The following is a 14380-nucleotide window of genomic DNA, read 5'->3' as shown; positions in this document are numbered from 1 at the left end:
ACCTGTGTTCAAATCCTGGCTCTGCCACTTACTAGCTGTGTGACCCTGGCCAAGTCATTTAACTTCTCTGACCCTCAGTTTCTTCATAGTGAAACAGGAATAAAAACAGTACTTTCCTGATGAGGTTATTGTGAGGATGAAACGAGCTCACACGTATAGTCACTGAAGACAGGGCTGAGTGTGATAAGTTCTCAATGAGTGTCAACTGTTATCCTGGGTTTCCGGACATTGTGTCTGTGTGTGTGTGTGTGTGTCCCTCTGTTTTATGTTAGGGACATGTGTCTTTGGTGGAAAAAGAACATCATCCCAAAGCAGGACCACGTGTCCATGTCAGTATTTGCGACTATGATGGCTGCTGCATACTGTTGAGTGTCCCAGGGACCCGAGATTTATTCATTCAACGAAAGTTTGTTGTGTGCCCACTATTTGCTATTCTAGGCACTAGGGATACGTTAGTCAAAAAAAACCAACGAACCAACCAAACAAACAAAAATAGGCATGAGGTGAGCCTGCCCTCATGGAGCTCACATTCTATCAGGAGGATTCAGAAAATACAGAAGAACCCAATAAATAAGAAAAATTACACAGGTTAGAAGGTGATAAATGCTATCGGTGGGGGACAGTGGAGAAGGTGATGGAGATGGAGAGGGCAGGAGGGAGACCTCGGGTTATAATTTTAAGTAGGTTAGTCAAGGAGTCTCACTGGGAAGACAACAGTTGTGTAAAGACCCGATGGAGGGAGGGAGGGGGCTGTGCAGAATCTGGGAGAAGAGCATTCCAGGAAGAGGAAACAGCAAATACAAAGGCCAGGAGGCAGGATGTTGTTCACTGTGTCTGAGGCACAGCAGGGAGGCCAGTGTGGCTGGTGGGGACCTGGCGGGGGGAGTGGGGGAGGAGGTGAGGTCAGGGAGGCAACAGGGCAGCTCACCAGGACCTCGGGTCCCAATGTGAGGACTTGGCTTTTAGCTGGAGTGAGGTGGAGCCGCAGGAGGGCTCTGAGCCAGGAGGGCCCTGGTCTGACTCAGGGGTTCACAGGCTCCCTCTGGCCTCATGAGGGGAGGGGAGATGGGAGACAAGACTAGATTGACACTAGGACTTTGGCTTTTACCAGGAGTTAGATGCAGCCGCAGGAGGGCTCTGAGCCAGGAGGGCCCTGGTCTGACTCAGGGGTTCACAGGCTCCCTCTGGCCTCATGTGGGGAGCAGATGGTAGGGGCGGGATGGGAGCAGGGAGACCAGGGAGGAGGCTGCTGCGAGAGCCCAGACAGGAAGGGATGGAAGTTGAACCAGAGTGGGAGCAGAGAAGGGAGAGATGGTTGGATTCGGGATATGATTTTAAGATCCCAGATAAGGAAGCCTGGCAATTTCCTGAGGACAGTTGACCTTTGCACTTCTGGACAAAGGTGGGAAAGGAGCAGAACACAGCAGACCTGGCTGCCCGCTTAGCCAGGCTGGGGCGACCTTGCCCCTCACTCCTTGACCCACTGCCTGCTCCTCTGCCAGCTGGAAGGAGAAGGGGAAGCAAGGTCCCTGCCTGCTGGGCCCCTAGCATCAATCTTCCCAGGGTCTGGAGTGGGGGATGCAGGTGGGGGAAGGGTGACCTGCCCAGGAGGCGAAGGGCATTGCTGAGTCCACTATCTTATCAGAGACCAAACACAGACAGAAAATCAAGGTCACAATGAGTTTTTCACTCAGCAAACACTCCCTGAGGCCAGCCTGGGCCGACTCTGGGCTGGGTGGTGCAGGCACAGAGTGGTGACTGAGGCATCCTGGATCCCATCCTCTAAGTCCAGTGGGGAGGTGAAATGTCACCAAATAGCGACAGCCCAGATTGGTCAGGCTTGTGAAGGAGGAATTAAGGGTCAGAGTGGTCAGGGCTGGGAAAGGGAAGCCTAGGCGTCTGTGGGAGCCCAGGGTGGGTACCTGACCCAGCCTGGCGGGTTATCCCAGAAGATTTCCTGGAGGAAGGGACATCTGTGCTGGAGCAGGAAAGACAAGAAGTAGCTAACGTGGGGAGGACGCAGGGCGAGTGTTTCAGGCAGAGGAAACTGCACGTGCCAAAGTCTTGAAACGATTTGTTTTTTTTTTTTTTGGCCTCACTGTGCGGCTTGTGGGATCTTAGTTCCCTGAGAAGGGATCGAACCCGTGCCCTCGTCAATGAGAGCGAGGAGTCCTAACCACTGGACCGCCAGGGAACTCCCTTGAAATGATCGTTTTGACAAGCGGACATCCTAAAACATGGAGGGGAAGTGGCACAGGGGAAGAAGGAGGGACAGCCAGGGGTCTGATTCCAGCAGGCCTTGTAGGACGCTGAGCCCCTAAGAGTGTTTGTGGTCACGATTCTAGGAGACTCTTGTTCACATTCCCCTGAAAACCGACTCAGATGTTCGCCATCCATTTAATAGTCTGTCCTCTAACAGTCAGGAAAAATTTTTTCAATTCTGACCATTAATTGTTCTCAAAAAATTCTCCATGATCTGTGTGCCCCAGGCTCAGAGAAATCTTGCTGCACCGTGCTGAATGGATCGTGTCATGCTTGTGAGATTCTTGTGAGAAGTCTTTGCCCCCGAATGGTGCCAGGAGTTGCCCGTCCCCTCCCCACATGGCACAGTCCGCCCCGGCGCCGCTTCAAGTGCCAACGTTGGCGCACCTCCCGCTTTATCCAGATCCTGCCTGTGGGCAACCGCCTGTCTCCACTCCTGAGACAGGGTTAGGGTTGCTTGGACAAGCAATGAAGGAATAAATGCGCAAGCAAAGATCCTCCAAAGACACAGAACTTGAAAGCTGTGTACCATCTGAAGGCTGTGTAATCAGGGGGGCTGAAAAAAAAATATTTAACTGGGCACTGACCAGTCAGAATGGATGAGGCCCTGAGGCTAGAGCAGGGTCAGGCTGGGCCGGGTGTGGAAGGTCTGGGGGCTCAGGCAGAGGCTGTGTTTCCACTGGTTGAATCACCAGTCCAGCTGAGTGCCAACTGTGACTGTGTCAGTGTTTTGAATAGAAAATAAAGAGATCATAGAACAGCCCTCTGGTCATTACCTAAGCCTCTTGATATCCCCCAAATGTCCACCCCGTTCCAAACTGCTTGAAGCCTCAAAAGTAAAGCCCACCCTGACATGATGCAGGACACACATCTCGGCTGTGCTTCTGCCAATCACGAGGAACCATAGGCAAACCCAAACCGAGGGATATTATACAAAATAACAGAGATAGCTTCCAAAATGTCAAGGTCATGAAAGGCAAGGAAAGACTGGGGAAATGTCACAGATTGCAGGAGACTAAGGAGCCAGGACGACTAAATGCAAAGTGTGGTCCTGGATTGGATCCTGGACCAAGAAAATGACAGGAGAGGAAAAAATGGGGAAATTCAAATAAATTCTCTAAGTTAGTTCATAATGTCATATCCATGTTAATTTCTTGAATTTGATCATTGTACTGTGGTTATGTAAGAGAGTGTCCTTATTCATAGAAGACACATGCCTAAGTATTTATAGATAAACAAGCATCCTGTCTCTAACTTACTCTCAAATGATTCAGCCAAAATCTATCTATCTATCTAGCTAGCTAGCTAGCTAGCTAGCACAGATGTGGTCAAGTTGTTAAATTTAGGTGAAGGGTAGGCAGGAGTTCATTTTACCATCCCTGTAACTTGTAGGTCTAAAATATTTAATATAAAGCATTGAAAATTAACATAACAAAACTCAGAAATGAGAAAAACAAATGAGCCAGGGACCAGAGAAGGAGAGTCCCTGAGTTTTGACAGAGGTCTGCACAGTATCACAGGTCAGCCCTCTGCCTCCAGTGATGGTGCCTCGGTCTCTCCATCTGTGACTTAGGTTGTGGGCTTCCCTAGTCTGTGCAGGCATGACTGCATATCTGCCCCAAGCCCTGGACACAGCGAGGGGAACCAGATGAGTTCCCAATGACTGAGACTTCCTGAGGGCCTGGCCGGTGCTCCAAGTTTGCTAGTGAATGTTCCCAACCACTCAAAGAGATAAATCCTGTTTCAATCCAACAGTGACTATTGAGCATCTATTGTGTGTCTGAGAGCACTGTTCTGGGTGCTGTGTATACAGCAGCAAACACAACCAAGTCCCGGTCTTCCTTCTCATGGGATAAGACTGACACGAAACAAATGAGATACAATGTCAGGTTGGGATAAAGGGTGTGTGTAAACAGAGTGAGGGGATGGAGCCTGATGGGGATGCAGTATTATAACTGAGGACTCTCTGAAGAGGTGACATATGAGCTGGGACTTGGAGGTGAGAAAAAGCCATGCTGACATCTAAGGAAGAGGGTACCAGGCAGAAGGAACTGCAGGTGCAAAGGCCCTGGGGCAGGAATGACCTTGGCCTGTACAAAGCACACCAAGGCCAGTGCCAATGGCTTGGCAGTAGAGACAGCTGGGGCAGGTGAGCTGGAGCCAGAGCTTGCAGGAACGATTTTGGAGTTTATTCTGAGTGAGAAGGGAAGCCCTTTGAGGGTTGTAAGCAGAGGAGTAACACAAGCTGTTTTACACGTGTGACTCAGAGAGAGAAGCCCCCAGTGAACGAGTGGACTCATTGTAAGGGCAGTGAGTGTGACTTCAGCCCTGCCTCCTCTCTTGGGGTTTCCTGTAGCTGGGTGGTGGTGGGGAGAGGCTCCGGCTGCTCCCAGGTGACCTGCCCCAGAAGAGAAGGACATCGCCAAAGCAATTACCTTATCAGATCTACCCACACTTGCCCCTGGAGACACGTCCACCCTGTGAGGCCCAAGCATGAGAATATCAAGGACCTGCCATTCCACCGGGCCAGCCCCTCACGTCTGCCCATGGAGATCCCTGCCTGGAGGGGTTTCGAGGGGGTTCCCAGACCTCAAACCTGACGCTAAGCACCAAGTTCAAAAAGTCCTTTCCCCACTTTGCACCGTGGTTTCCCCACCTGGGCAGGTTGGGGTGGGGACAGGGGAATGATTGAGGGCTGTGATGGCTGTAGCTGGAGTGTGGCACGCCTCTGGGGTCCTCTGAGCCTCAGTTGCCCCCTCTGCACAATGGGAATAATAGTGCTGCCTTCACAGGGGTTTCTTGCAAGGACCCATGAGGTCACATATGCGTAGTACCTGGCACATGTTTGGCACTGCTGCTGTGAAGTGTGAGTGTTTTCATTGGTGGTACCATATGAGAGCCAGGCTCCGGGGTCAAACCTGGGCTGGAATCCTGTCCCTGATACTTAGTCATCGCAACCTTAGGCAAAGTCCTTGACCTCTCTGTGCCTCAGTCTCCCCATCTGTAAGGAGCGTGGGTAAGAATGGCACTCACCTCAAAGGGTAGTTGTGAGGTTAAATAAATTAATATGTGAAAGCCCTTAGCCCAGTGCCAGGCACATAATGAGCACCATATGTTTGCTATTCCTCTTGTTAGTACAGCTCTTCCCAGTGGTTCCCTGATCTCAGTGACAGGTTGCGATGGGGTCCGGGCAGGTAGAGCAGCCCAGTAGGGAATGCCCAAGCTGCCCAGGCCTGGAGGTCACCCCAAGGAGCCCCGTGATCAGCTGTAATCAGGTCCGCCCTGCTCCACCTCCTCCCTCCCTGGGTATATCAGGGCTGGTCCAGATCCCAGGTTCCGTCTCCGGCAAAGGAGGGTGGCTGCACCGGGCACCATGGGGAAGGCAGTGAGTAGGGTCAGGGGTCAGGGGGTGGAGGTTGGAGGCAGGGGTTCCAGAGGGAACTGATGCCTTCCCCGTCTCCCAACCCCCAGGAGAATTATGAGCTGTACCAGGTAGAGCTTGGTGCTGGTCCCAGTGGGGACATGGCAGCCAAGATGAGCAAGAAGAAGGCGGGCAGTGGAGTGGGCAAGAGGAAGGAGAAGCTGGAGAACATGAAGAAGGAGATGGAGATTGTGAGCAGAGGCCCCAGGGGGCCTGGTGGGGTGGGGGGCTGGGTGGGGCCGGGCAAGGGCAGGGGTGGGGGCCCGCGAGACAGACAGTAAGTGTTGTGCCTCCTCCATGCAGAACGACCACCAGCTGTCAGTGCCGGAGCTGGAGCAGAAATACCGGACCAGTGCGACCAAGGTGAGCTGGGACAGAGGGAGGGGTGGGTATAGGGAAGAGGAGCCGGGGGTGGGGGGCGCGGTGGGGGGGAGAGAGAGAGAGAGAGGGAGGGAGGGAGGGAGAGAGGGAGAGAGAAAGAGAAACACATTAGAAAGGGCCAAACAGACCAAACAGAGAGAGAAGGTAAGAGAAGCAGATAAAAAGAGACAGAAGAGAGACAGAGACAGCAGGAAGAAAGACACCGAGAGAAAGGTGGGAGAGAAGAAAGAGACACAGAGAAGGGATGGGGAGAGGGGCGGGAACAAAGACGGAGAAAGAAAGGAAGAGGCGCAAGGCAAGGGTGGGGGGCAGGGAGAAGGGGGCAGGGGAGGAGAGCTCTCACTGATGAGAGGAGAGTCCTTAGTGACCACCAAGACCCCACTCCTCCCGCCCCCAGGGCCTGTCTGCCAGCCTGGCCGCCGAACTGCTGCTGCGGGACGGGCCCAACGCCCTGAGGCCGCCGCGGGGCACCCCCGAGTACGTCAAGTTCGCCCGGCAGCTGGCGGGCGGTCTGCAGTGCCTCATGTGGGTGGCCGCTGCCATCTGCCTCATTGCCTTTGCCATCCAGGCCAGCGAGGGCGACCTCACCACAGACGACAATGTGAGTGGCGGGTGCTGGGGCCAGACGTGGGACACAGGGACCTGGGGGACAGAGGACATTGAGCATGGGACTCAGAACACGAATGACATATGATGGGGATATAGAGAGATGGAAAACATCTCTAAGACATGGGTCAGGGGGGCCGAAGGACATTGGGATATGAGACAGACCCAAGGACGTAGGTCACAGGGGACGCAGGGGAGACTGTGTCACAGAGATAGAGGACATAGGCAGGGATACAAAGACATAGACATGCAACACTTAAGATATGGGACTTGGGAAACAGAGGGCATGGGACAGACCAAGGACAGAGGGCACAGGGGACACTGGGACTCACACATGGGGACACAAGGGCATGGGGGCACAAGAGACACAAGACTCAGGACACAGTGCATGGAGAGACATAAGACATTAGACATGGGAGCACAGAGACATAGAGAATACTGAGATATAGGACAAGAGGACATTGGATATATGACCGGGGTCAGGACAAGGGACATGGGGATATAGGGACACGTGACATTGGACAGAGGCTTGAAAAGTCTTAGGACATGTGACACAGGATGGGGACTCAAGAGTACATAGACATGGGGAGACATCGGACATAGGCCCCTGGAATTTGAGACATGGGACACTGGTCATGGAGGACACAGAAAACGAAGCATGAGATCTGCAGCACACGTGGAAATGGGGATGTGAGGGCCCAGGAACTGTTGGACATAGGGGGACACAGAGGATGGCACACAGATGATGAAAACACAGAATATGAACCTTGGAACACAGGGAATTTAGGACACGGGAACACGGGACAGAGGACTGTGGGGAACGCAAGACTTGGGGGGCACAGGAAAATGGAACACATACCACCAAGGTGCACGGTGACATGGGGCACAAGTCATAGGGTTTGGGGCCACAGAGCCAGAGGAAATGGGATGTATGGACACAGGGACATAAGACACAGAGAATACAGGGCAGTTGAATGTGGGATATGAAGAGCATGGGGACAGGGACACAGGTCACAGGAAATAGTGCCTGAGGCTTCCTAGTAGAGTGGGGGAAAACCACGGAGGCGACCTTGGAGGAAAACTACCAGGGCACCAGAGAGCAGGCAGGTGGCCTCAGGCAGGGAGCTTCCAGCCCCGAGTCATAACCCAGCCCCTCTCCACCTCCGCCAGCTGTACCTGGCACTGGCCCTCATTGCTGTGGTGGTGGTCACTGGCTGCTTCGGCTACTATCAGGAGTTTAAGAGCACCAACATCATCGCCAGCTTCAAGAACCTTGTGCCCCAGGTGGGTCCCCAGCCCCTGGCCACTTGAGGTTCCAAGTCTCCACACGGGCACTGGCAGTCTCCTGGCATCTCTCTGTGGCCCCTCCCATCAGGCCCAGCCCGCCCTTCATCCCTGGCCTCCATCTCTCCCCACAGGTCCTCACCTCTCCCCACTTTTCACCTCCCCGCCTCCCCACCGCATGCAGCAACTTCTACCCCCATTCCCTACCCCGCTCAACTCTGGTGCTCTTGCCCCACAGCAAGCAACGGTGATCCGAGATGGGGACAAGTTCCAGATCAACGCAGATCAGCTGGTGGTGGGCGACCTGGTGGAGATGAAAGGCGGGGATCGAGTGCCAGCCGACATCCGCATCCTGCAGGCCCAGGGCTGCAAGGTGGACAACTCCTCGCTGACTGGAGAGTCTGAGCCGCAGACCCGCTCGCCCGAGTGCACGCACGAGAGCCCCCTGGAGACCCGCAACATTGCGTTCTTCTCCACCATGTGCCTTGAGGGTCCGTGAGGTCCCCACCCACCCGCCCAGCTGACCACACCGCCTCCACTGCCCCCTTCTGCTTCCTTCTGCGACGCACTGCCTCTCTACGTCGCACGACTGCCAACTCTTCGGGTCACACTGCTTCACTAGCTCCCACTGTTGCCGCCCCCTTCCCAGGTCACGCTGCCCCCGCTGCCTTCCGTGACTGCCCCTCCTTTGGTTCACGCCGCTGTGCGCGCCCCCAGTGCTGCCCTCCCGGCCCTGAGTCACCCTCTCGGCCCCACTGCAGGCACCGCGCAGGGCCTGGTGGTGAGCACCGGTGACCGCACCATCATCGGGCGCATCGCATCACTGGCCTCGGGAGTAGAAAATGAGAAGACACCCATCGCTATCGAAATTGAACATTTTGTGGACATCATCGCAGGCCTGGCCATCCTCTTTGGTGCCACATTTTTCATAGTGGCCATGTGCATTGGCTACACCTTCCTGCGGGCCATGGTCTTCTTCATGGCCATTGTGGTAGCCTATGTGCCTGAGGGGCTGCTGGCCACTGTCACGGTGAGTTGGGGAAGCAGAAGAGCGGTGCAGTGAGCTGAGAGGCCTGTCCATCTGTCTGTTCGTTCATCCGGGCTTCCCTCCATCCTCTCCCTATCTGTCCATCTATCCATTTTGCCCCCAGCCACCCACCCACCTTCCCGTCATCCATCCTCCCCCCATCCATCCTCCCCCCCATCCCCCCCCATCCCCATCTCTCCACTTATCCCATCCATTCAGGAAACACCCACCGGGGCTACTCTGGGCCATGTCCTATGACACACACTGAGGACTCAGAGATGAACAGTCAGGGACTTTGACAGGAGGAGGCTGAGGTCCAGTGTTGAAGGCTGTGGGTAGCCTTCAAGAGTCAGCACTCAGTCCAGGGCCAGCCCAAGAGGAGGCTCAGGGAATGTTAGTTTTCTCATTTTGATTGTGCTGATAAGAGAAATTATAGAATCTCAGCTAGGGCAGCTTAGAGCAGGGCCTGGCTACGTATATCTGGTGGACAGATTGGGGGGGCATCCCGAGTGGAAGGCACAGGCTGGACAAAAGCTTGGAGGCAAGAAAAAGCCTACTCTTTGCAGGGGGATGCTGCATACGCAGTACTGTGGCTAGGGTAAAGGGTCCCCAATGCCGGGACAGGAGGGAAGTGGGACTGGGAGCAAGGCTTGGTCCCCACGCCTGCATTTCTCACCCTTCCCCCAGGTCTGCCTGTCACTGACAGCCAAGCGGCTGGCCAGCAAGAACTGTGTAGTCAAGAACTTGGAAGCAGTGGAGACCCTGGGCTCCACGTCAGTGATCTGCTCTGACAAGACAGGGACCCTCACTCAGAACCGCATGACTGTGTCCCATCTGTGGTTCGACAACCACATCCACTCGGCTGACACTACAGAAGACCAGTCAGGTGTGGGGGTGGGAGGAGACAGCAGCTGGGCAGGATCTGGTAGATGGTGGAGACCTAGGCGGGAGCTCTGCGGTTACTGAAGGGAGCCTGGGGAGGGCTTTGCATTAATGGAGAGGGGACTCCATCTGATCAGGCGAAGGGCTGCGTCCTGGGTCTAGGGAGGGGCCTAAGCTGCAAGTCTGTGAAGGGGCTTGTTACTTATTTGGTCTCATGGGAGACTTGATACTGAGTCTGGAGAGAAAGCTCCGTCCTGGGGTATGAGGAGGTGTTTGGGTCCCACCCAGGTCTGGGGCGGGGATCCAGTCCTGATTCCGGGGGGCGGGGCTCGGTTCTGGTATGGGAGAGCTCCTTCGCGGCCCCAGCCTGGATGCCTGACCTCCAGGGCAGACGTTTGACCAGTCCTCGGAGACGTGGCGGGCGTTGTGCCGCGTGCTCACCCTGTGTAACCGTGCTGCCTTCAAGTCGGGCCAGGACGCAGTGCCCGTGCCCAAGGTGGGAGCCGGGGCGCTCGGGGGAGGGGATCCCGGGAGCCTCCTGGTGCAGCCGGGAGCGCTCCTGACACCGGCCTGCGTTCCCAGCGCATCGTGATCGGGGACGCGTCGGAGACTGCGCTGCTCAAATTCTCGGAGCTGACGCTGGGCAATGCCATGGGCTACCGCGAGCGCTTCCCTAAAGTCTGCGAGATCCCCTTCAACTCCACCAACAAGTTCCAGGTGTGCACCAGCCGTGGCCGGCCCCGCCCACGGTCCAGTCCCGCCCACAACAAGCCCTGCCCAATGCAGGCCCCACCCACATTCAGGACTGGCCTGCGGCGGGGCTTCACTCTCAGTCCCCTCCCTCTCCACAGCCAAACCCCACCCACATCTCCCGTCCCGCCCACAGCCAAACCCCACCGAGGGCTCCGGCGCTCCGCCCGCTCTCAGCTGTCAGGCCCTCGGTGGGGAGACGCTCCTAATCCAAATCCCGCCCCAGTCCAACTCAGACCCAAATTCTGCCCGTTCCCCACGCCCACTCCCCTAACTAGGCCCCTAGGTCCGCCCCAACCCTCAGCCTCTACCAAGGACCTGCCCACCAAGCAAGCCCCTCACCCTCGGTCCCAGCCTGACCTTCCCAGGGCTATTCCAGCAGCGCTTGGGCGCCGTCAGCCCCGCCATTCCCCAAGCCCCGCCCCTCCCTCTTGACCTCGCCCACAACACCGCCTCCTACTCCGCCCACAGTTGTCCATCCACACCCTGGAGGACCCGCGCGACCCGAGGCACGTACTTGTAATGAAGGGGGCCCCAGAGCGCGTGCTGGAGCGCTGTAGCTCCATCCTCATCAAGGGCCAGGAGCTGCCGCTGGATGAGCAATGGCGCGAGGCCTTCCAGACTGCCTACCTCAGCCTGGGAGGCCTGGGAGAACGCGTCCTGGGTGAGACCCCCAAGCCACGGTAGAGGTTAAACCCGGGTGCGAGGGAGGCGCTAGCACGGAGCCTGCCCGACCTTTCCGGCCCAGCCCTGACCCTGACCTTTCCCATCATTGCTTGACAGTTGACCTGCCCCAGTCTACACGCTCAACTTTGACTTTCCCTATCTCAGTCCTGAACCCTGTCCTCAATGCCTACCTTGACCCAACCTCTCCCAACCTGTTTTCACCTGGGTCTTACCTATCCTGACCCAACCTGTGATCCCTTGATTTTCCCCAGCTCTTGCCCCAGCTGATGACCTGCCCTTGCTTTCTTTCACCTCTGCCTTTCAGCGTCCTCCTCTTGACCCTTTGACCTCCCCCCCCACCGCCAGTTTTTGTCTCCACTCCTTAAACTTCTCTAACCCCTGCCTCAACTCCGGAAGGCACAAACCTGTGGTCCAATTTCTGGATCTTCCACTTTACTTGATGTGTGACCTCTGGCAAGAAACGTCCCTTCTCTAAACCTGTTTCATCATTTGCAAGATGAGGATGCTAGTAGCCTCACAGAGCGGTTGTGGGGATGGATTCAGATACAGTTGTCCCTCAGTATCTATGGGGATTGGTTCCAGGACACCCATCACACTCCCCCACACCCTTACCCGACAGATACCAAAATCTGCAGATGTTCAAATCCCTATGTAAAATGGTGGAGTATTTGCATATAACCTATGCACTTCCTTCCATATACTTAAAATCGTCTCTAGATTACCTATAATGGCTAATACAATGTAAATGCTATGTAAGTAGCTGTCAGTGTGTGGCAAATTCAAGTTTTACTTTTTGGAATATTCTGGAATTTTTTCCGGAATATTTTTGATCCACAGTTGGTTAAGTCTGCGGATGTGGAACCTGTGGATACAGAGGGTTAACTGTAATGTGAATGAAGGATTCAGCACAGGGTCAGGCATCCATAGGTGCTTGCTGCAACGCACCTGGTTATTTTACTCATCTCCTGGCCTTGCTATGAAAGGGTTCACCCAGGACTCCTCTCTGACTTCCCTGTTTTCTGGTCAGGCTTCTGCCAGCTCTACCTGAGTGAGAAGGACTACCCGCATGGCTATGCCTTCGACGTGGAGGACATGAACTTTCCAACCAGTGGCCTGTGCTTTGCGGGACTCGTATCCATGATAGACCCACCCCGGGCCACCGTTCCTGATGCTGTGCTCAAGTGCCGCACAGCAGGCATCCGGGTATGCCCCTGGGGAGAGGACCAGGCAGGGGTGAGAACAGAGGATGGCAGTATTTGGGGATGAGGGACCCTGTGACAGAAACCCACCCGAAAATGGCTTGAACCACAAAGGAATATAATGGTTCAAGAACTGAAAAGTTCTGGGGCATGAAGCTTCAGGTATAGCTGGATCCAGGAGTTCAATGTCTTTAGGAACTTGCCTTTCTCCATGTCTCAGCTCTGCTTTTCTCTCTGCTGGCTTTATTCTCAAGCAGTTCTCCATTGTGGTGGACAAAGATGACCACCCTCCAGCAGCTCCAACTAACGTCCCACCTGTTTAGCCACCCCACCAAAAAAAGAATGCCTCTCTGACAGTTGTACCAGATTGGGTCACATGTTCATCCCTGAACCAATCACTGTGGCTGGGGCTGGGGGATGTCCACTGGGGAGGACAGGGAGAGTGGGTTAATCTGAAGGGGTCAAGGGTCTGCTGGTTCCCCTTACAGGTGATCATGGTGACAGGTGACCACCCCATCACAGCCAAGGCCATTGCAGCCAGTGTGGGCATCATCTCGGAAGGCAGTGAGACAGTGGAGGACATCGCTTCCCGCCTCCGTGTGCCCGTGGACCAGGTTAACCGGAAGTAAGCCCCCTTCAGCCTTCCTTGTGGTTCTCCCCACACCCCACACAGACTGAGGCCCCAGCGATGCCCTCCCACCTCCCTCTCTAGGGATGCCCGCGCCTGTGTGATCAATGGCATGCAGCTGAAGGACATGGACCCATCAGAGCTGGTCGAGGCACTGCGTACCCACCCTGAGATGGTGTTTGCTCGTACCAGCCCCCAGCAGAAGCTTGTGATTGTGGAGAGCTGCCAGCGACTGGTGCGACCCTGCTGATGAAGGCAGGCAGGTGGGCTTGGCTGGCCCTGGGCTGCCCTCTCACTGACCAACCTCCCACCTGTACCCACTGCCTACAGGGTGCAATCGTGGCTGTGACAGGGGATGGTGTGAATGACTCCCCAGCCCTGAAGAAGGCAGACATTGGTGTGGCCATGGGCATTGCTGGCTCGGATGCTGCTAAAAATGCAGCCGACATGATCCTGCTGGATGACAACTTTGCCTCCATTGTGACAGGCGTGGAGCAGGGTCCGGGCTGGGTCAGAGATGGGGGCAGGCAGTGTGGGCACAGGAGGAAATGGGCCCTGAGGAGACTGAGGTGCCTGCTGTACTCCCACAGGCCGACTGATCTTTGACAACCTGAAAAAGTCCATCGCCTACACACTGACCAAGAACATCCCTGAACTGACGCCGTACCTTATTTACATCACCGTCAGCGTGCCTCTGCCCCTCGGGTGCATCACCATCCTCTTCATAGAACTCTGTACCGACATCGTGAGTCTACACGATGCCCCAGTGCCCCCCACCCACACAGTGCCCAGAGACATGCCCACAGACAGGTGTGATGGACGGAAAGTCTTGGACTCAGAGTGATACAGATGTGTGTATACCAGACAGCCAGATGTGGACACACAGGCAGGCAGGAAGGTAGCCATGGACAGAATTACAGACGGGGGCACATAGGTGGACACTCAGATAGGCATGGACAGATTCATGGACACACATGGACTCAGTTATGGACACTCAGACAAACAGAGATTTTACAGACACGGATATCTGGCCAAACTTGGATCACACACAGACATCCCTCAACAGACATGGACAGATAAACAGCATCAGATAGACTCCAAGGCAGAGAGACAGAAAAGATCCTCAGATCGAGCCACAAATGCAGCCAGATGTATGGCCATGTCTCATCTTTATTCAACAGCACTTACATAATGTCTGCTCTGGGCCAGGCACACGTTAATTACTTAATTTTGTCCTCATAACTACTCTATGA

The 14380-nt window shown here is 55.2% G+C and overlaps 1 protein-coding gene across 1 annotated transcript; it reads left to right on the top strand.

Annotated features, from left to right (window-relative positions):
* Nucleotides 1–5706: 5706 nt before the first annotated feature.
* Nucleotides 5707–13971, top strand: ATP4A (ATPase H+/K+ transporting subunit alpha). Its single transcript, XM_028478103.2, has 15 exons — nt 5707–5874; nt 5987–6046; nt 6462–6665; nt 7841–7954; nt 8193–8445; nt 8716–8984; nt 9669–9867; nt 10250–10359; nt 10446–10580; nt 11085–11277; nt 12328–12503; nt 12988–13124; nt 13212–13362; nt 13458–13626; nt 13718–13971. The coding sequence occupies exons 1-15, from the start codon at nt 5707–5709 to the stop codon at nt 13969–13971; spliced, it is 2592 nt and encodes an 863-aa protein (XP_028333904.2).
* The last annotated feature ends 409 nt before the right edge of the window (nt 13972–14380 follow it).

Source organism: Physeter macrocephalus, chromosome 17, assembly GCF_002837175.3.
Source record: "Physeter macrocephalus isolate SW-GA chromosome 17, ASM283717v5, whole genome shotgun sequence".
NCBI lineage: Eukaryota > Metazoa > Chordata > Mammalia > Artiodactyla > Physeteridae > Physeter > Physeter macrocephalus.
Note: the sequence above shows the minus strand (reverse complement) of the source record. Positions and strands in the feature narration are given on the sequence as shown.

What these genes read in the sequence shown, in the direction of transcription:
- ATP4A (XM_028478103.2), top strand. Translation starts at nt 5,707, where the DNA reads ATGCCTTCCCCGTCTCCCAACCCCCAGGAGAATTATGAGCTGTACCAG. An exon ending in TGAAGAAGGAGATGGAGATT is followed by an intron (nt 5,875 to 5,986) that starts GTGAGCAGAGGC and finishes TCCTCCATGCAG; the next exon opens with AACGACCACCAGCTGTCAGT. An exon ending in CTCCACCATGTGCCTTGAGG is followed by an intron (nt 8,446 to 8,715) that starts GTCCGTGAGGTC and finishes GCCCCACTGCAG; the next exon opens with GCACCGCGCAGGGCCTGGTG.